At 42.4% G+C, this 14,649-nt stretch overlaps 1 protein-coding gene across 5 annotated transcripts in view; it reads right to left on the bottom strand.

Annotated features, from left to right (window-relative positions):
• The window catches only part of Thoc2 (THO complex subunit 2), a 121,797-nt gene extending 108,150 nt beyond the window's left edge, over positions 1 to 13,647 (bottom strand). For 4 of the 5 annotated variants that reach the window (XM_070039779.1, XM_070039781.1, XM_070039780.1 and 1 more), the window contains exon 1: positions 13,547 to 13,641. In XM_070039779.1, the coding sequence (XP_069895880.1) occupies positions 13,547 to 13,617 (71 nt within the window). In that variant the 5' untranslated portion in view covers positions 13,618 to 13,641. Of the gene's footprint in view, positions 1 to 13,546 lie in introns of all 5 variants that reach the window. The other variant, XM_070039782.1, reaches the window with a different exon arrangement.
• Positions 13,648 to 14,649: the final 1,002 nt, after the last annotated feature.

Below are 14,649 nucleotides of genomic sequence, written 5' to 3'. Positions count from 1 at the left end.
AGCGCTATCCTTGAGCTGAAGAGCTGAGGGACAGCGCCCAGGCCCAGAGTTCAGGCCCCATGACTGGAACTAAAAAAAAAAAAAAAGGTCTTTCCCTCTTTAAGACACTACCACTACATGAACTGTGTTGCATACCCATGTTTTGATTCCAACCTGTCATTTAAGGAATTAGGGAATTTTATACTTGTAGCATCATGTTAGTGCTCAGTAAGTACCAGACTATGGATCATTTTGAATCTAGGATTAGGGATGCTCAGCCTGTATCTGATGTGGAGTTAATATCCAAAATATATAAGGAGGGGCTGGGAAGGTGGCTCAGTGGTAGAGCACTTGCCTTGCATTCCTGAGGCCCTGGGTTCAATTCCTCAGCACCACATAAGCAAAAAAAAGAAAAAGAAAAAAAAAAGCCGGAAGTGGCGCTGTGGCTCAAGTGGTAGAACACTAGCCTTGAGCTGAAGAGCTGAAGGACAGCGCCCAGGCCCAGAGTTCAGGCCCCACAACCGGACCCCAAAAAAAAACCAAAAATGATACACATAGCCAACAGCTATATGAAAAGGTGTTCAGCATCACTAACCATAGGAAATGCAAATTAAAAACACATCTCAGGGCTTGGTATGTGGCTAAGTGGTAGATTGCTTGCCTAGCATGCATGAAGCCCTGGGTTTGATTACTCAGTGCCACATACACAGAAAAGGCTGGAAGTGGTGCTGTGGCTCAAGTGGTAGAGTTCTAGCCTTGAGCACATAGAGGCTCAGGGACAGAGCCAAGGCCCTGAGTTCAAGTCCCAGGACAGGCAAAAAAAAAAAAAGAGTAAAACCACTTCTCACCTACTAGAATGACCATTATTTCCCAAAAATGTAATAATAGTTGTTAGGAAGAATATGGAGAAACTGGAACTCATGCACTATTGGAAAGGGGGGAATGATGCCACCACGAAGGAAAACAATATGAAGCTTCCTCAAAAAAAAAATTTTAAGAATTTCCCGGGGCTGGGAATGTGGCTTAGTGGTAGAGTGCTTGCCTAGCATACATGAAGCCCTGGGTTCTATTCCTCAGAACCACATAAACAGAAAAAGCCACAAGTGGCACTATGGCTCAAGTGGTAGAGTGCTAGCCTTGAGCACAGAAAGGCTCAAGAACAGTGTCTAGGCCCTGAATTCAAGCCCCAGGACTGGCCAAAATAATAATAATAATAATAATAATAATAATAATAATAATAATAATAATAATAATAATAATAAAAGATTTCTCTCTAATTGCCTAATTCCCCATCTGAGTATTTACTCAAAAGAACTGAAATCAGGATCTCAAGGATTATCTGTACCTTCATGTTCAATGAAACATTATTCACAGTAACTAAGAGGTGGAAACTGCACTGAGAAAAGTGGTTAAAGAAAATGTGGTGTATATACATGTGATTAATTATTAATACAGCCACCAAAAGGAAATTCTGTCATAGTGTATGACATGGATGAATACTGAAGACAGTATTTGACAGGTAATAATTCACTGGAAAATAAACACGACAAGGTTCCACCTATAAACTATCCATAGTCAAACTCAAAGAAGCAAAAGTTAACAGGCTGGGGAGAGTGAATAACAGTAGTTGTTGCTTAAAAGTTTATATAACTGGGCTGGGAAGGTGGCTCAGTGGTAGAGCGCTTGCCTTGCATGCACGAGGCCCTGGGTTTGATTCCTCAGCACCACATAAGCAAAAAAGAAAAAAAGCCAGAAGTGGCGCTTTGGCTCAAGTGGTAGAGCGCTAGCCTTGAGCTGAAGAGCTGAGGGACAGCGCCCAGGCCCAGAGTTCAGGTCCCATGACCAGACCCAAAAAAAAAGTTTATATAACTTCAGTAACAGAATATTTAAATGACATATCTGATAGATAACACCGTGCTTATATTTAACAAACTGTCCACTGAAAAACTATTAAGGTAGATCTCACTGTTTTTGGCTAGGGGGTATATAGCTCAGTGATAGGGTGTGTGCTTGGCACGCATGAAGCCTTCGTTTGATCCAAGAAGCAGGAGCAAAGCAAGTATAGAATGAGTATGGAGTAGGTTGCTCTCCCCCTCTCCTCTCCCCAGCCTCCTTCACTATTCAGGGAAATCACCCTTATGCTAGATTGCTTGATGCTTGCTAGTGCTTGCCTGCCAGCACTCCCTCTCTCCCTCCATCTGCCTGTCTGTCTCTGTCCCCCGCCCCCTCTCATATTCATGCACTCACTCATGCATCTGAGTGATCTAATCCACTTTTAAGGCATTTGGGGGGGGGGGGGTCATAGGGCTTGAACTGTGGGCCTGGGCACTCTCTGAGCTCTTCAGCTCAAGGCTAGGGCTCTACCACTTGAGGCACTGCGCCACTTCTAGTTTTCTGTTTTCTGGTGGTTAATTAGAGATGAGTCTCACAGATTTTCCTGCCCAGGCTGGCTTTGAACCGTGATCCTCAGATCTCAGCCTCCTGAGTAGCTAGGATTGCAGGCATGAGCCATCTGCACCCAGCTAAGGCATTTTTTGGTGCCAGTCCTGGGGCTTGAACTCAGGGCCTGAGCACTGTTCCTGAACTTATTTTGCTCAAGGCTAGCACTCTACCACTTGAGCCACAGCGCCCCTTCCAGCTTTTTCTGTTTATGTGGTACTGAGGAATGGAACCCAGGGCTTCATGCAAGCTAGGCAAGCACACTACCACTAAGCCTCCCAGCCCCCCAAAGCATTAATTCTTCACTGCTTCTACCTTTAGCTTTATCTCCTCCAAAAAATTCATATTTACAACCAAGTGGATTTTCTGACTTGGATGCCTGATACACATGACATGAAAAACTAACCAACCCTAAAATTTTGGTCATCTTTTCCACTGAACTTGCTATAACCAGACTTTCTGTCTAAATAAATAGTAACATTATTCAAAACTTAAAGAGTTCTGGCTGGGGTATAACCCAATAGTTAAATCGTTTCCCTACTATGTACTAGGCCCTGGGTTCAAATCTCTAGCACTCCTCCCAGAAAAAGAAAATCTAAGACATAAGAATATTTTTTCTTTGTCTTTTTCTTTGACAGGTAGCCCAGACTAGCACAACAGCAATTCTTTTGTCTTCTCTTATGATTAGAGGTGTGTGCCACTGTACCCAGCTGTATCATTTTAAGAATGTATCTTTTAAAGGGCACTAGTGGTTCATGCCTGTAATCCTATTTACTCAGAAGGTTGAGATCTGAGGATCATGGTTCAAAGTCAGCCAGGGGAACAAAGTCTTCGAAATTCTTATCTCCAATTAACCACCAAAAGGCCAGAAGTGGAGCAGTGGCTCAAATGGTAGAACATTAGCCAGGAGCAAAAAAGCTCAGGGACAGTGTAGAAACCATGAATTCAAGTCCCAGGTCTGGCACAAAAAAAAGTATCTTTTAACAGTCTGTGATAAAATAATAAGTTTGTATAAAGAATTTCTGCAACACATCAAAATACCATGATTGTCTATAGGAAAAGTACTTATAAAACTGAATTACGACCAGAGCAATCCTGTTTTTATGGTAAAAAAAAAAACACACATACCATTTGTACATGAAATATGACTAACAAAATATGATTATTCAGACTTGGCTCTTTGGTGAGCCTCATTCTAAAAAATTAACCCAGAGCAAAGGATAGGATGACACTGTCCTAAAAGAAGCATACTCGTGGTCTGGGAATGTGGCTTAGGGGTACAGTGCTTGCCTAGCATGTATGAAGCCCTAGATTCCATTTCCCAGTACCACATAAACAGAAAAAGCCAGAAGTGGCTCAAGTGATAAAGTGCTAGCCTTTAGCAAAATAAGCTCAGAGACAGTGCCCAGGCCCTGAGTTCAAGTCCCAGGACTGGCATAAAAAAAAAGGAAAAAGAGACAGAATGTCTACTTCCCAATTCATAAAAATATTCCTGGTTAGTCCACCAACAGTACTAAAGAATGTTTTCAACAATATACAATGAAACAATATTTGGAAGAGCTACATAATAATCCAGCTAAAGAGAATTTTTGAACTGACAAATATATAATGTTGAAAAATAACACATGCATACAAAACTATGCAAACTAGCCGGGCACTGGTAGCTCACACATGTAATCCTAGCTACTCAGGAGGCTGAGATCTGAGGATCATGGTTCAAAGCCAGCCCAGGCAGTAAAGTCTGTGAGCCTCTTATCTTCAATTAACCAACAGAAAACCAGAAGTGGAGCTGTGGCTCAAGTGGTAGAGCACTCATGTTGAGCTGAAGAGCTCAGGGACAACGATCAGGCCCAGAATTCAAGCCCCATGACTGATTTTTAAAAAAAAAAAAACCCACTATGCAATCCCAATGGAAGTGAAAAGATTTCAATTCATGAAGTTCACTGATCTGGTTTCTAGCTAATGTTGTAATAAACTGTCAAGAAACTACTCCTTGGAAGGGAACAATTGAGACCAATTCAGCGGAAGAGTTTAAAGCTAGTCTTGGCAACATTGTGACACCCTTCCTCAAAAATAACAAATATTGCTCAGGCCTGGGTAGCTTAGGCCTGAAAGCTACTAGGTAGACTAAGATCTGTGGAAGGCCAGAAAAGTTTGTGAGACTCTTGCCTCCACTAAATACCAAAAAGAAGCCAAAATTAGACTTGTGGCTCAAGTGGTAGACTTGCCTTTAGCAAAACAAGCTCAGGGATAGCACCCAAGCCCTGAGTTCAAGCCTCGGAACTAACACACAAAGAATCTGTTCCTCAAATGTCACTGTTAAGTTGAATCTAGTATAGAAATTCTGTCTCGTCTCTCTGAGAACAGGAGAGAAATCTACTTTATGTTTAAGTTCTAGAAAACATAAATGAAAAAGGCCCTACATTTTCCCAAAGACATCAGTATTTTGTGGGAATATCTTCCTTTTTTTATCTTTTATTAGAGGACACAATACTGGGTTTGACTTCAGGGCCTCATACCAGCTAGGCAAGAGCTCCACCCTTTGAACTGTGTCCTTGTGAATGCTTCTTAATATATTTTATTTTTCACCTGACTTGCTCCCCATTTTTCAGTAAAAAAGAAAACACAACAAAAGCCTGAACTACTTACTTCATTATGCTCACATCTCAAAGTCCATTTCCTGTATAAAGACTGATGATGTTCTGTTTTCCTCTTAATTCTTAAAAACAGGACAATCAGAAAAAGGTTAAATCTGATTAAGCAAAACACTTACCTTTATTATCATTGTTAGAACATATATATCCAAAATAATTACTATTGGGACAAAATATATTGTGGAAACATGTATTTATGAAGTAAACAGGAAATATATAAGGACAAATTAGCAGAAGTTCTTGTCTCTGCAGGAGGAAATTAGCCTATGTTTCTGCCACTATAGTAGGAAAAGAAGCTCAAATGGGATGGAGGTGTGGCTTAAGTGGGAAACTACCTGCCCAACAAGCAAGAAGCACTGAGTTTCAGCCCCGGAACCACCACAAAATCCTACATATTTTATAGCACTCATGTAAATATTATAAATAATTTTAAAAAGGAAACTAGTAAGTTAATCTAATATTGCTTCAATGTTTTCTGAATGCATTTCCCCTCCCAAGGCTTATACTAAATTCAGACACAGACTGAAAGAAGAAATTCAATGCCAAGTGAAAGCTAACAAAGACATCAAGATTTCAGATAAAAATTTTGGCTGAATTCAGAGAAAATTTGAAAAGGGAAAAAGAGCCACCAAGACTAAAATTTCTTAGAATGATTTTATCTCCCCTACTGCCTTCCAAGAAATTCAGTATTAGCAGGGTGCTGGTGGCTCACGCCTGTAATCCTAGCTACTCAGGAGGCTAAAATCTGAGGATCATGGTTCAAAGCCAGCCCAGGCAGGAATGAGACTCTTATCTCTAATATAAATCACTAGAAAACTGGAAGTGGTGGGGTGGCTCATGCAGTAGAGCGTTCGCCTTGAGCTGAAGAGCTGAGGGATAGAGCCTAGGCCCAGTGTTCAAGCCCCATGACAGACAAAAAAAAAAAAAAAAGAAATTCAGTATTTACTTAACATCCAAATTTATTTAGTTTGGAAATGTCAAATATCATTTAGTATAAAAAAATGGCATCCAAAACAACCGGCAATTAAATTTTTAAACTTTATTGTAACTAACAACACTTAATAAAGACCTAACAAAATTTTCTTACTGGGTAATTATTTTAAAGAAAAAGAAATTCTTTGAACAAAATACATTTGACAAATTAAAATACTTCAAAATTAGACCAAGTAATGACCTGAAGCTAACATCTTCAAGTTAAGAACACAAATACAAATCATCGATTAGAGTTGCATTTTTTTTTAAATGTTGAGCTCACTGTTAATGATTTCCACTAAAAAATAGAATAGAATTCTCCACTGGTGCTACTAGTATATGCAAATTTATTAGCTTAATCATAGGCAAATTCTATGATAACATGAAATCACAAAAACTGAAAATAAAGTAATAAAGTCCCTATCTTGTACATATGTAGAATCTTAAATCCTTTGTTTTTAGATGTGAAATCGGTATAACACTAGTTCCAAGTATTACTTGAAAAAACAACAGTACATTCTGGGAGTACTCCTTTTCCTTTCTGACACTTTTTGTAAAAACAAACATTTAGGAGTTCTGTAATTTTTTCACTGAAAATATAACTTGTATATCTGGAAACATAATAGGGCACAAGTATGTGACAGATGGACTATTCTGAGAGGAAAAGTATTTTACTTTTCTACTTAATTACTTAACAAAGTTTGTTCTTTGGGCTGGGAAGGTGACTTAGTGGTAGAGTGCTTGCCTAGCATGCATGAAGCCCTGAGTTTGTTTCCTCATTACCACATAAACAGAAAAATCTGGAAGGGGCATTATGGGTCAAGTGGTAGAGTGCTAGCCTTGGGCAAAATTAGCTCAGGGACAATGCCCAGGCCCTGAGTTCAAGCCCCAGGACTAGCAAAAAAAAATTGTTCTTTGGTCAGGAGCTTAGATTGAAGTGGTAAGAGTACTTGTCCAGCAAGAGAGAGAGAGAGGGAGAGAGAGAGAGAAGAGGGGCTGGGTATGTGGTTTAGTGGTAGAGTGCTTTCCTAGCATGGAAGAAGCCCTGGGTTCAAATCAATGCCACATATACACAAAGAGCTAAAAGTGGCGCTATGGCTTAAGTGATAAGAGTGCTAGCCTTGAGCAGAAGCAGCTCAGTAACAGTGCCCAGACCCTGAGTTAAAACCCCAGGACTGGCAAAAAAAAAAAAAAAAAAAGATTTACCTGTATAATAATTACTTTTAGGGCTGGGAAGGTGGCTCAGTGGTAGAGCGCTTGCCTTGCATGCATGAGGCCCTGGGTTCAATTCCTCAGCACCACATAAGCAAAAAGAAAAAGCCAGAAGTGGCACTGTGGCTCAAGTGGTAGAGCGCTAGCCTTGAGCCGAAGAGCTGAGGGACAGCGCCCAGGCCCAGAGTTCAGGCCCCACGACCGGACCCAAAAACTAATAATAATTACTTTTAGTAGGGCACAATTAAGAATTTGTCCTTGAGGACTGGGAAGGTGGCTCAGTGGTAGAGTGCTTGCCTTGCATGTATGAGGCCCTGGGTTCGATTCCTCAGCAACACATAAGCAGAAAAAGTTGGAAGTGGCCCTGTGGCTCAAGTGGTAGAGGTCTCATGAAATAGATCACACATTTTTTGGTGCCCGTCCTGGGGCTTGAACTCAGGGCGTAAGTTCTATCCCTGAGCATTTTTGCTGAAGTCTAGCATGCTCTACCTCTTGAGCTACATCTCTACTTCCAGGTTTTTTTTAAGGGCGGAGGGTGGTGGTTAATTGAAGAGTCACAAGGACATTTCCTTCTAGGGTGGGTTCAAACTGTAATCTCCCCACCTCAGCCTCCAGAGAAGCTAAGATTATAGGATTACAGGCTTGAACCACCTACGCCCAACAATCACACATTTTTCAAAGATGGTTTTCAGACTAGTTAAAGCCAAGTTAAAACTCATCTGCTAATATATCTCATTAAACAGGAAAAATTAGCCCTGTAGGGTAGGGTATGTTTACAGCACTAGTATGAGGCTATAGAATGACAGACTTCAAAAGGCTAGCTTGAGCTACAAAGTAAGATCCTGTCTCAAAAAATGAGCTGGGCACCGGTCTGTAATCCTAGCTACTCAAGGAGGCTGAGATCTGAGGATCACAGTTCAAAGCCAGCCGGGGCAAGGAAAGACCATGAGACTCTTATCTCCAATTAATCACCAGAAAACTGGAAGTGGTGCTGTGACTCAAGTGGTAGAGTGCTAGCCTTGAGCTGAAGAGCTCAGGACAGTGCCCAGGCCCAGAATTCAAGCCCCATGTCCAACAAAAAAATAAAAAGGGCTGGAAATGTGGCTTAGTGATAGAGTGCTTGCCTAGCATACATGAAGCCTTGGGTTCAATTCCTCAATGCAACATACACAAAAAAAGGAAGAATTGGTGTTATGGCTCAAGTGGTAGAGCCTTGAGTAAAAGAACCTCAGGGAGGGGCTGGGAAGGTGGCTCAGTCGTAGAGCGCTTGCCTTGCATGCCTGAGGCCCTGGGTTCAATTCCTCAGCACCACATAAGCAAAAAGAAAAAAGCCGGAAGTGGCACTGTGGCTCAAGTGGTAGAGCGCTAGCCTTGAGCTAAAGAGCTGAGGGCCAGCATCCAGGCCCATAGTTCAGGCCCCACAACCGGACCCCCCCCCAAAAAAAAGAACCTCAGGGACAGTGTCCAGGCCCTGAGTTCAATCCCCAGGACTGGCAAAAACAAAAAAGCTACTAAAACTCATGCCAAAGGTAAGCTTAGTCTAAGGTGTACCCAAGTCCAGACCCTTTTGTGGTGCTAGCCTGAGGAACCTTTCAGAGCTGGATGCACCTTGCCTAGCCATTTTCAAATGCTGCCATCTGGCAGCCCAAGGGAAGGAGAAAATTCACCACCACCACCACCCCCATAAAAATGACTAAAAGCTAAAAGACAGAACTTATGCATTAAAGTCCATTATCACTCATGATTGGCAAAGAGTTACAGACAATCCCAACATTGTGCTCACGAATCTATGTACATTTAAAGATTTAGAGATGAAAACCACATCTTACTCCACGTGTCATATTGTAAAGTGCTCTTAACACTTTAAAAGTTCTCAGTTACACTGCCTCACAGTTACCAGGGCAAGCAATTATCACTGTATTTCCTAGTTGACACAGACTTTATAAGGACCTTTCACTGGCTTCAGTGGAGAATGAATCTAGAAAGGAAGAAAATGGGGGGGGGGGGGGCGCACAGGCTGGGAATGTGTGCCTTAGTGGTATAGAGTGCATTTGCCTAGCATGCAAGAAGCCCTGGGGTTCCATTCCTCAGTACCACATAAACAGAAAAAGCCAAAGTGATGCTCTGGCTCAAATGGTAGAGTGCTAGACTTGGGCAAAAGAAGCTCAGGGACAGTGCCTAGGCTCTGAGTTCAAGGCCCTGGGTTTAAGCCCCTGGACTGGAAAAAAAAAAAAAACAAAGTAAGAAACGAAAGGAAAAGAAAAGAAGGGAGGGAGGGAGGGAAAGAGAAAGAGGAAGAGAAAGAAAGAGAAAGAGAAAGAGAAAGGAGGGGGGGGAGAGGAGGGGAAAGGGAAGGGGAAGAGGTATAGTGCTCTGTAATCATAGCTACTCAGAAAGCCAAGGTCAGTAGAGTCATAGTTCCAGGCCAGCCTGGACAAAAAGATACCCTCTACTGGAAAAGAAAAATTAGGAAATGGTACTGTGGCTCAAGTGGTAGAGCACTAGCTTTGAGCTAAACAGCTCAGAGTATAAGACCCATGACTGACCAAAAAAAAAAAAAAAAAGAGGGCCGGGAAGGTGCCTCAGTGGTAGAGCGCTTGCCTTGCATGCCTGAGGCCCTGGGTTCGATTCCTCACCACCACATAAGCAAAAAAAAAGAAAAAAAAGCCGGAAGTGGCCCTGTGGCTCAAGTGGTAGAGCACTAGCCTTGAGCTGAAGAGCTGAGAGGCAGCGCCCAGGCCCAGAGTTCAGGCCCCATGACCTGAAAAAAAAGGAAAAGAAAAATAACTGGGGGAAAGAAAAGAGCTGGAGCTGTGGCTCCATGGTAGAACACCTGTCTAGTAAACATGAAGCCCCGACTTCAAACCCCACAACGATCAAAAACAAACAAGGAACAGACTCCAAGTTTGGGTGTGGGAATAAATGAACCTCAAACCCCAGTAATTTCTAATGAGAATGTTATATATATATATATATTTTTTGGGGGGGGGTCAGTAGTAGGGCTTGAACTCTGGGCCTGAGCGCTGTCCCTTGGCTCTTCAGCTCAAGGCTAGCACTCTACCACTTGAGCTACAGCACCACTTCTGGTTTTCTGGTGGTTTACTGGAGATAAGAGTCTCACGGACTTTCCTGCCCTGGCTGGCTTTGAACCGAGATCCTCAGATCTCAGCCTCCTGAGTACCTAGGATTACAGGTGTGAGCCCATGTGCACCCGGATGAGTATGTTATATTTGTACTAAGCTCTACAGGGAAAAAATGTAAATGTTTGTTGAATGTAATGGACTAGATTTTTTTAACTGATCAATAAAGATGACAGAAAAAAAGTCAATAACTAAAAAAAAAAATCTACCTGATAAGAATTCTACATATAGGTCATGCTCTAAAAGTGAAATCTATAGATTCACTCTACCTTCACTTTTTTTTGTCCATTGTGGGGCTTGAACTCAGGGTCCTAGGCACTGCCTCTAAACTTTTTTTTTTTTTTTTTGCTAGTGCTACTTTGAGACACAGCGCCACTTCCACTTTTTTGGTGGTTAATTGGAGACAAGAGTCTCATAGACTTTCATTCTCGGGCTGGTTTCAAACCCTGATCCTTAGGTCTCAGACTTCTGAGTGGCTAGGATTACAGGCATAAGCCTCTGTTTTTGTAATTCCAATATCATTTCCCCTGTAACAAAAGGAAAATTGTAGCATCTTTATAAGATATAAAAACTCCCAACTTAAGCTATATGGAACAATAGTTTCATATATCAAAGAAGTCATATAAATGAAAGCCAAGTACCCAACTGTGATGTGCTTTAAAAAGTTCATTTTTTCTATAACTTTAAGATCTATGCTGAGCATGGTGATCACATCTGTAATCCCTGTATTCCCTCAGATTCAAGTCCAATCTGGGCTATGCAATGAAACTTTATCTCAAAGAAATATTTAGAGTCATGAAAAGAACGTTAAAAATAACATAATTATAAAACTGAGTATATTGATTTGGATCTACTATAATTCAAACCACATTCCACAAGCCATAAATACAATCAATACATATAAATCTGCTGACAGTTTTTTAAGCCACAATTTTAACACAGGAAATGTAACATGTACTGTGGATCACATAAATATACAAAGTGAATTCATATATACATAAAGTGAACACAAAATTCTGGTTTAACCTGGTATTTTGACCAAATATATCAGTTTTTTTTTCTCACTGCTGTTCAGAAGCCAAGCAGAGAATTTCACCAGTCATTCTAAGATAGAATAACAGTAAATCTGTCAAAAACAGTAAGTGAGGGACTGTGGATATATGGATGTAGCACACTGGTAAGAACCTATGTCGGGTACCACTACCACAAAAAAATAAACTAAGGGGAAGCTATGCAATGTACAAATGTGACAGCCTCTAAATAAATGGTTTTAAAGGCATAAACAATAAAGTGGCTTATTCATTTGGGGAAATTACCCTACAGACATATGAAGATGGTTTTGTTGGGCTATCCCACCTTCTCTACAAAATAAGGGGCCTAATAGGATATTTGTAACTTACTAGTTACTTGTTAACTAACACAGACAATAATCTGGAAAATGTTCCTAGCAATTACAAAAATGAATGTTTATCAAATGCATATGGTATTAAACCAATAAGTATGTTGAAAGAGATGTCAAATAAAAAGAAATATGAGACATCATCCCGTTCCTTCAAGTGCCTCTTATTTGGGTATGGGTATATACACATGAAGGAATGAGAACAACTAATTGGTAAACTCAACTGTTTAAGAGTTGTCCAGAAAAGTTTAAATATCGAAAGGCTGAAATAATAGTACTTTTAATAGCTATCACTTGGGCACTTAGTATGAGCCAAGTGCTTTACAGGCATTATTTAGTCTTCACAACAATCCTTTGAGTAGAGTACTTATTATTTCCAATTTATTCAAGGGGAAACAAAGTGGTTAAGGAACTTACCCAAGGTCACTCAGCTAGTTAAGTGGATAAGACGGCCACTTATTCAGGCAATTCAATCTCAAGCTCGTAATGTTAAGTTTCATACAACAGTGCGAGGGGGAAGGGAGGCTGCGGGGGAAGAGTATGCCTTATAGGCTGGCAATGTTACAAGAACAAGATCGGGCAACGCGTTCGCGGCACAACACGGCACGGCGCTCCAAATAACAAAGTTCCAAGGATTCAAGTCTTCCCATTAGCCACAATAAACTAGCTACTGGGGTGGGGTGCAGGCAGACGACCCAAATCACTAACAAATTTTAATCTCACACCGGATTGAGCTTTAATCTTCCAAGGCGATTTAAGAAAATGAAATTAGAACATTATTCGTTTTTAAATATGTGGTTGACTTTGCTGCTTAAACAATTCCTCCCCCCACTCCCGGAAGGGGGGGTGGAGCGCTATTTTAGGCGAGGAAACCACAAGTATGGCAAATTACCGTTTTCTGTATTACCGGGAGGGGGCAAAAATTAAGTTTTAGGACCAAGGGAAACGTGTTATTGTAGGTAGTCAAGCTTGGAGAGTAGCCACAATTAGTTACAGTAGCAGGACATAGTGGGGTATAGGAAGCATTTGCAGTGAAAGTTGAATCCAACCCGAAATCGCTCTAAAGGTGAAAAGACGGAGCAAAGAAGTGCTGTAGGTCTTCGGGGAGAATGGCATCCCAGCCACACTTCCCCACGGCCCGCGGCGCTGCGCAAGGCCAGGACAGTCCAAGATCTCTCTCCCCGGGAGGACGAGAGATGCCAAACGGGGCTCTTCACGACACCCCAGGCTTCTGGGCAGCGCAGAGGGGGGAGAGTGTCCAGGACAGTTCGCCCTCCTCAGACTTCGGGCAAAAGGAGGATGCCAGGCTTCAAACTGAGGAGTCGAATGGGTGCAGAGTGAAGAAATGGCACCGAAAGAAATGGGAAGTCCGAATCGCTCCGGCTCAGGTCCATAAAGAAAGGAGCCAAGTGAGCTCAGGCAGACGGGGACAAAAAGACACCACAGCAGCGATCGGGAGCGCGGAGACCCACAGGGGCAAAACGACAAATCGGCTGAGATCAACGGAGCTGAGCCACTGGGTGCAAGCAGGGGATTTAACAACACCGGAAGGGAAAAAGGAGAACGGCGACAGTTACCAACACCTCTCCTTCTGGAGTTCGAAACTCCTAGCCAACCCAACAACCGCCGCCCCAGTGGGGGAGGGGGTACATTGTCCCCTTCCTCACTCCCAACCTACCACCACATTTAAGGGTACTGCCGACGCCTTGACCCGGCCAGGCCGTTGAGCTGCCTGTGGCAGCGACACTCACAATTCGCATCTCCCTGTTTTCTCCCAGTTCTTTATCCACTCTGCGGGAAGCACCACGGTTGCGTCCGCCATCTTCCCCTCACTAGTAACAGAAGCCCGGATGTGTAGCACGCGAGCGCAGGGTCAAAGGGGAGCACCGCCCACGGGGAATGCCGGGAGCTGGGAGTTCTCTTTTCAGTTTCCCGCCCCACCTTCCGCATCACCCGACCGAAGGCCAAGGCTGGGCCGCCTACGCAACATCTGTGGCCCGTTTCTCGGCGTGACTAAGCTGGCCGCGCCCTCCCTGGTCCTCGCCCTTGTTTCTCGTTAGAACAGGACAAATAAATGGCAGACTCACTGACTCAGCTACCCTTTTCTTCCACAGTATCTACCCTAAAGCACTCGTTCAACTTTGTATTTTTCTAGCACTGAAATGGTCAGTAACCACTTCGACTGAAGAAACAGTATCCTCTGACACCTGTCCTCAAGCTGCACAGGGTCTGTAGCAAATATACAAAAATGAGATTAAAAAGTATCTCAGAGCCAGGCGCTGGTGTCTCACACTTGTAATACGTAGCTGTTCAGGAGGCTGAGATCTAAAGATCACGGTTCAAAGCCAGCCCCAGGCAGGAAAGTCCGTGAGATTCTTATCTCCAACTTAACTACCATAAAACTGTAAGTGGCGCTGTGGCTCAAGTGGTAGAGTGCTATCCTTGAGCTGAAGAGCTGAGGGACAGTGCCCAGGCCCAGAGTTCAAGCCCCAGGATCATCATCAACAACAACAACAAAAATATCTCAGTAATGACCCTGACACAAATGGAGAAACTTACTATTTAACTTATGTCAGACAATGTAGTCTTGAAAAACTTTATCTCTGAGTACTGACAGGACCAGCCAAAGTAGAAGGCTCAGCAAAGCATAAAGAAACAATGTTACTTTTGGATCCTAAAGTATTTTTTCAGGAGAAACTAATACAAAACAGGAAGTTAAGTTCTCTGCAGGTAAACCGCATGACTGGTATGCGGCATGCCCTGATTTTAATACTCCCAAGTACTCCAAAAATTAAAATAAATGCCTCCAGAAATGCAAAAGAACTTCATGTGTCTCCTGATGGGATGTTAGGAA

Source organism: Dipodomys merriami, unplaced genomic scaffold (genome assembly GCF_024711535.1).
Source record: "Dipodomys merriami isolate MVZ:Mamm:240054 unplaced genomic scaffold, mDipMer1.0.p SCAF_3, whole genome shotgun sequence".
Lineage (NCBI taxonomy): Eukaryota > Metazoa > Chordata > Mammalia > Rodentia > Heteromyidae > Dipodomys > Dipodomys merriami.
The sequence above is the reverse complement of the archived record's forward strand: the minus strand, read 5'-3'. Positions and strand labels throughout refer to the sequence as shown.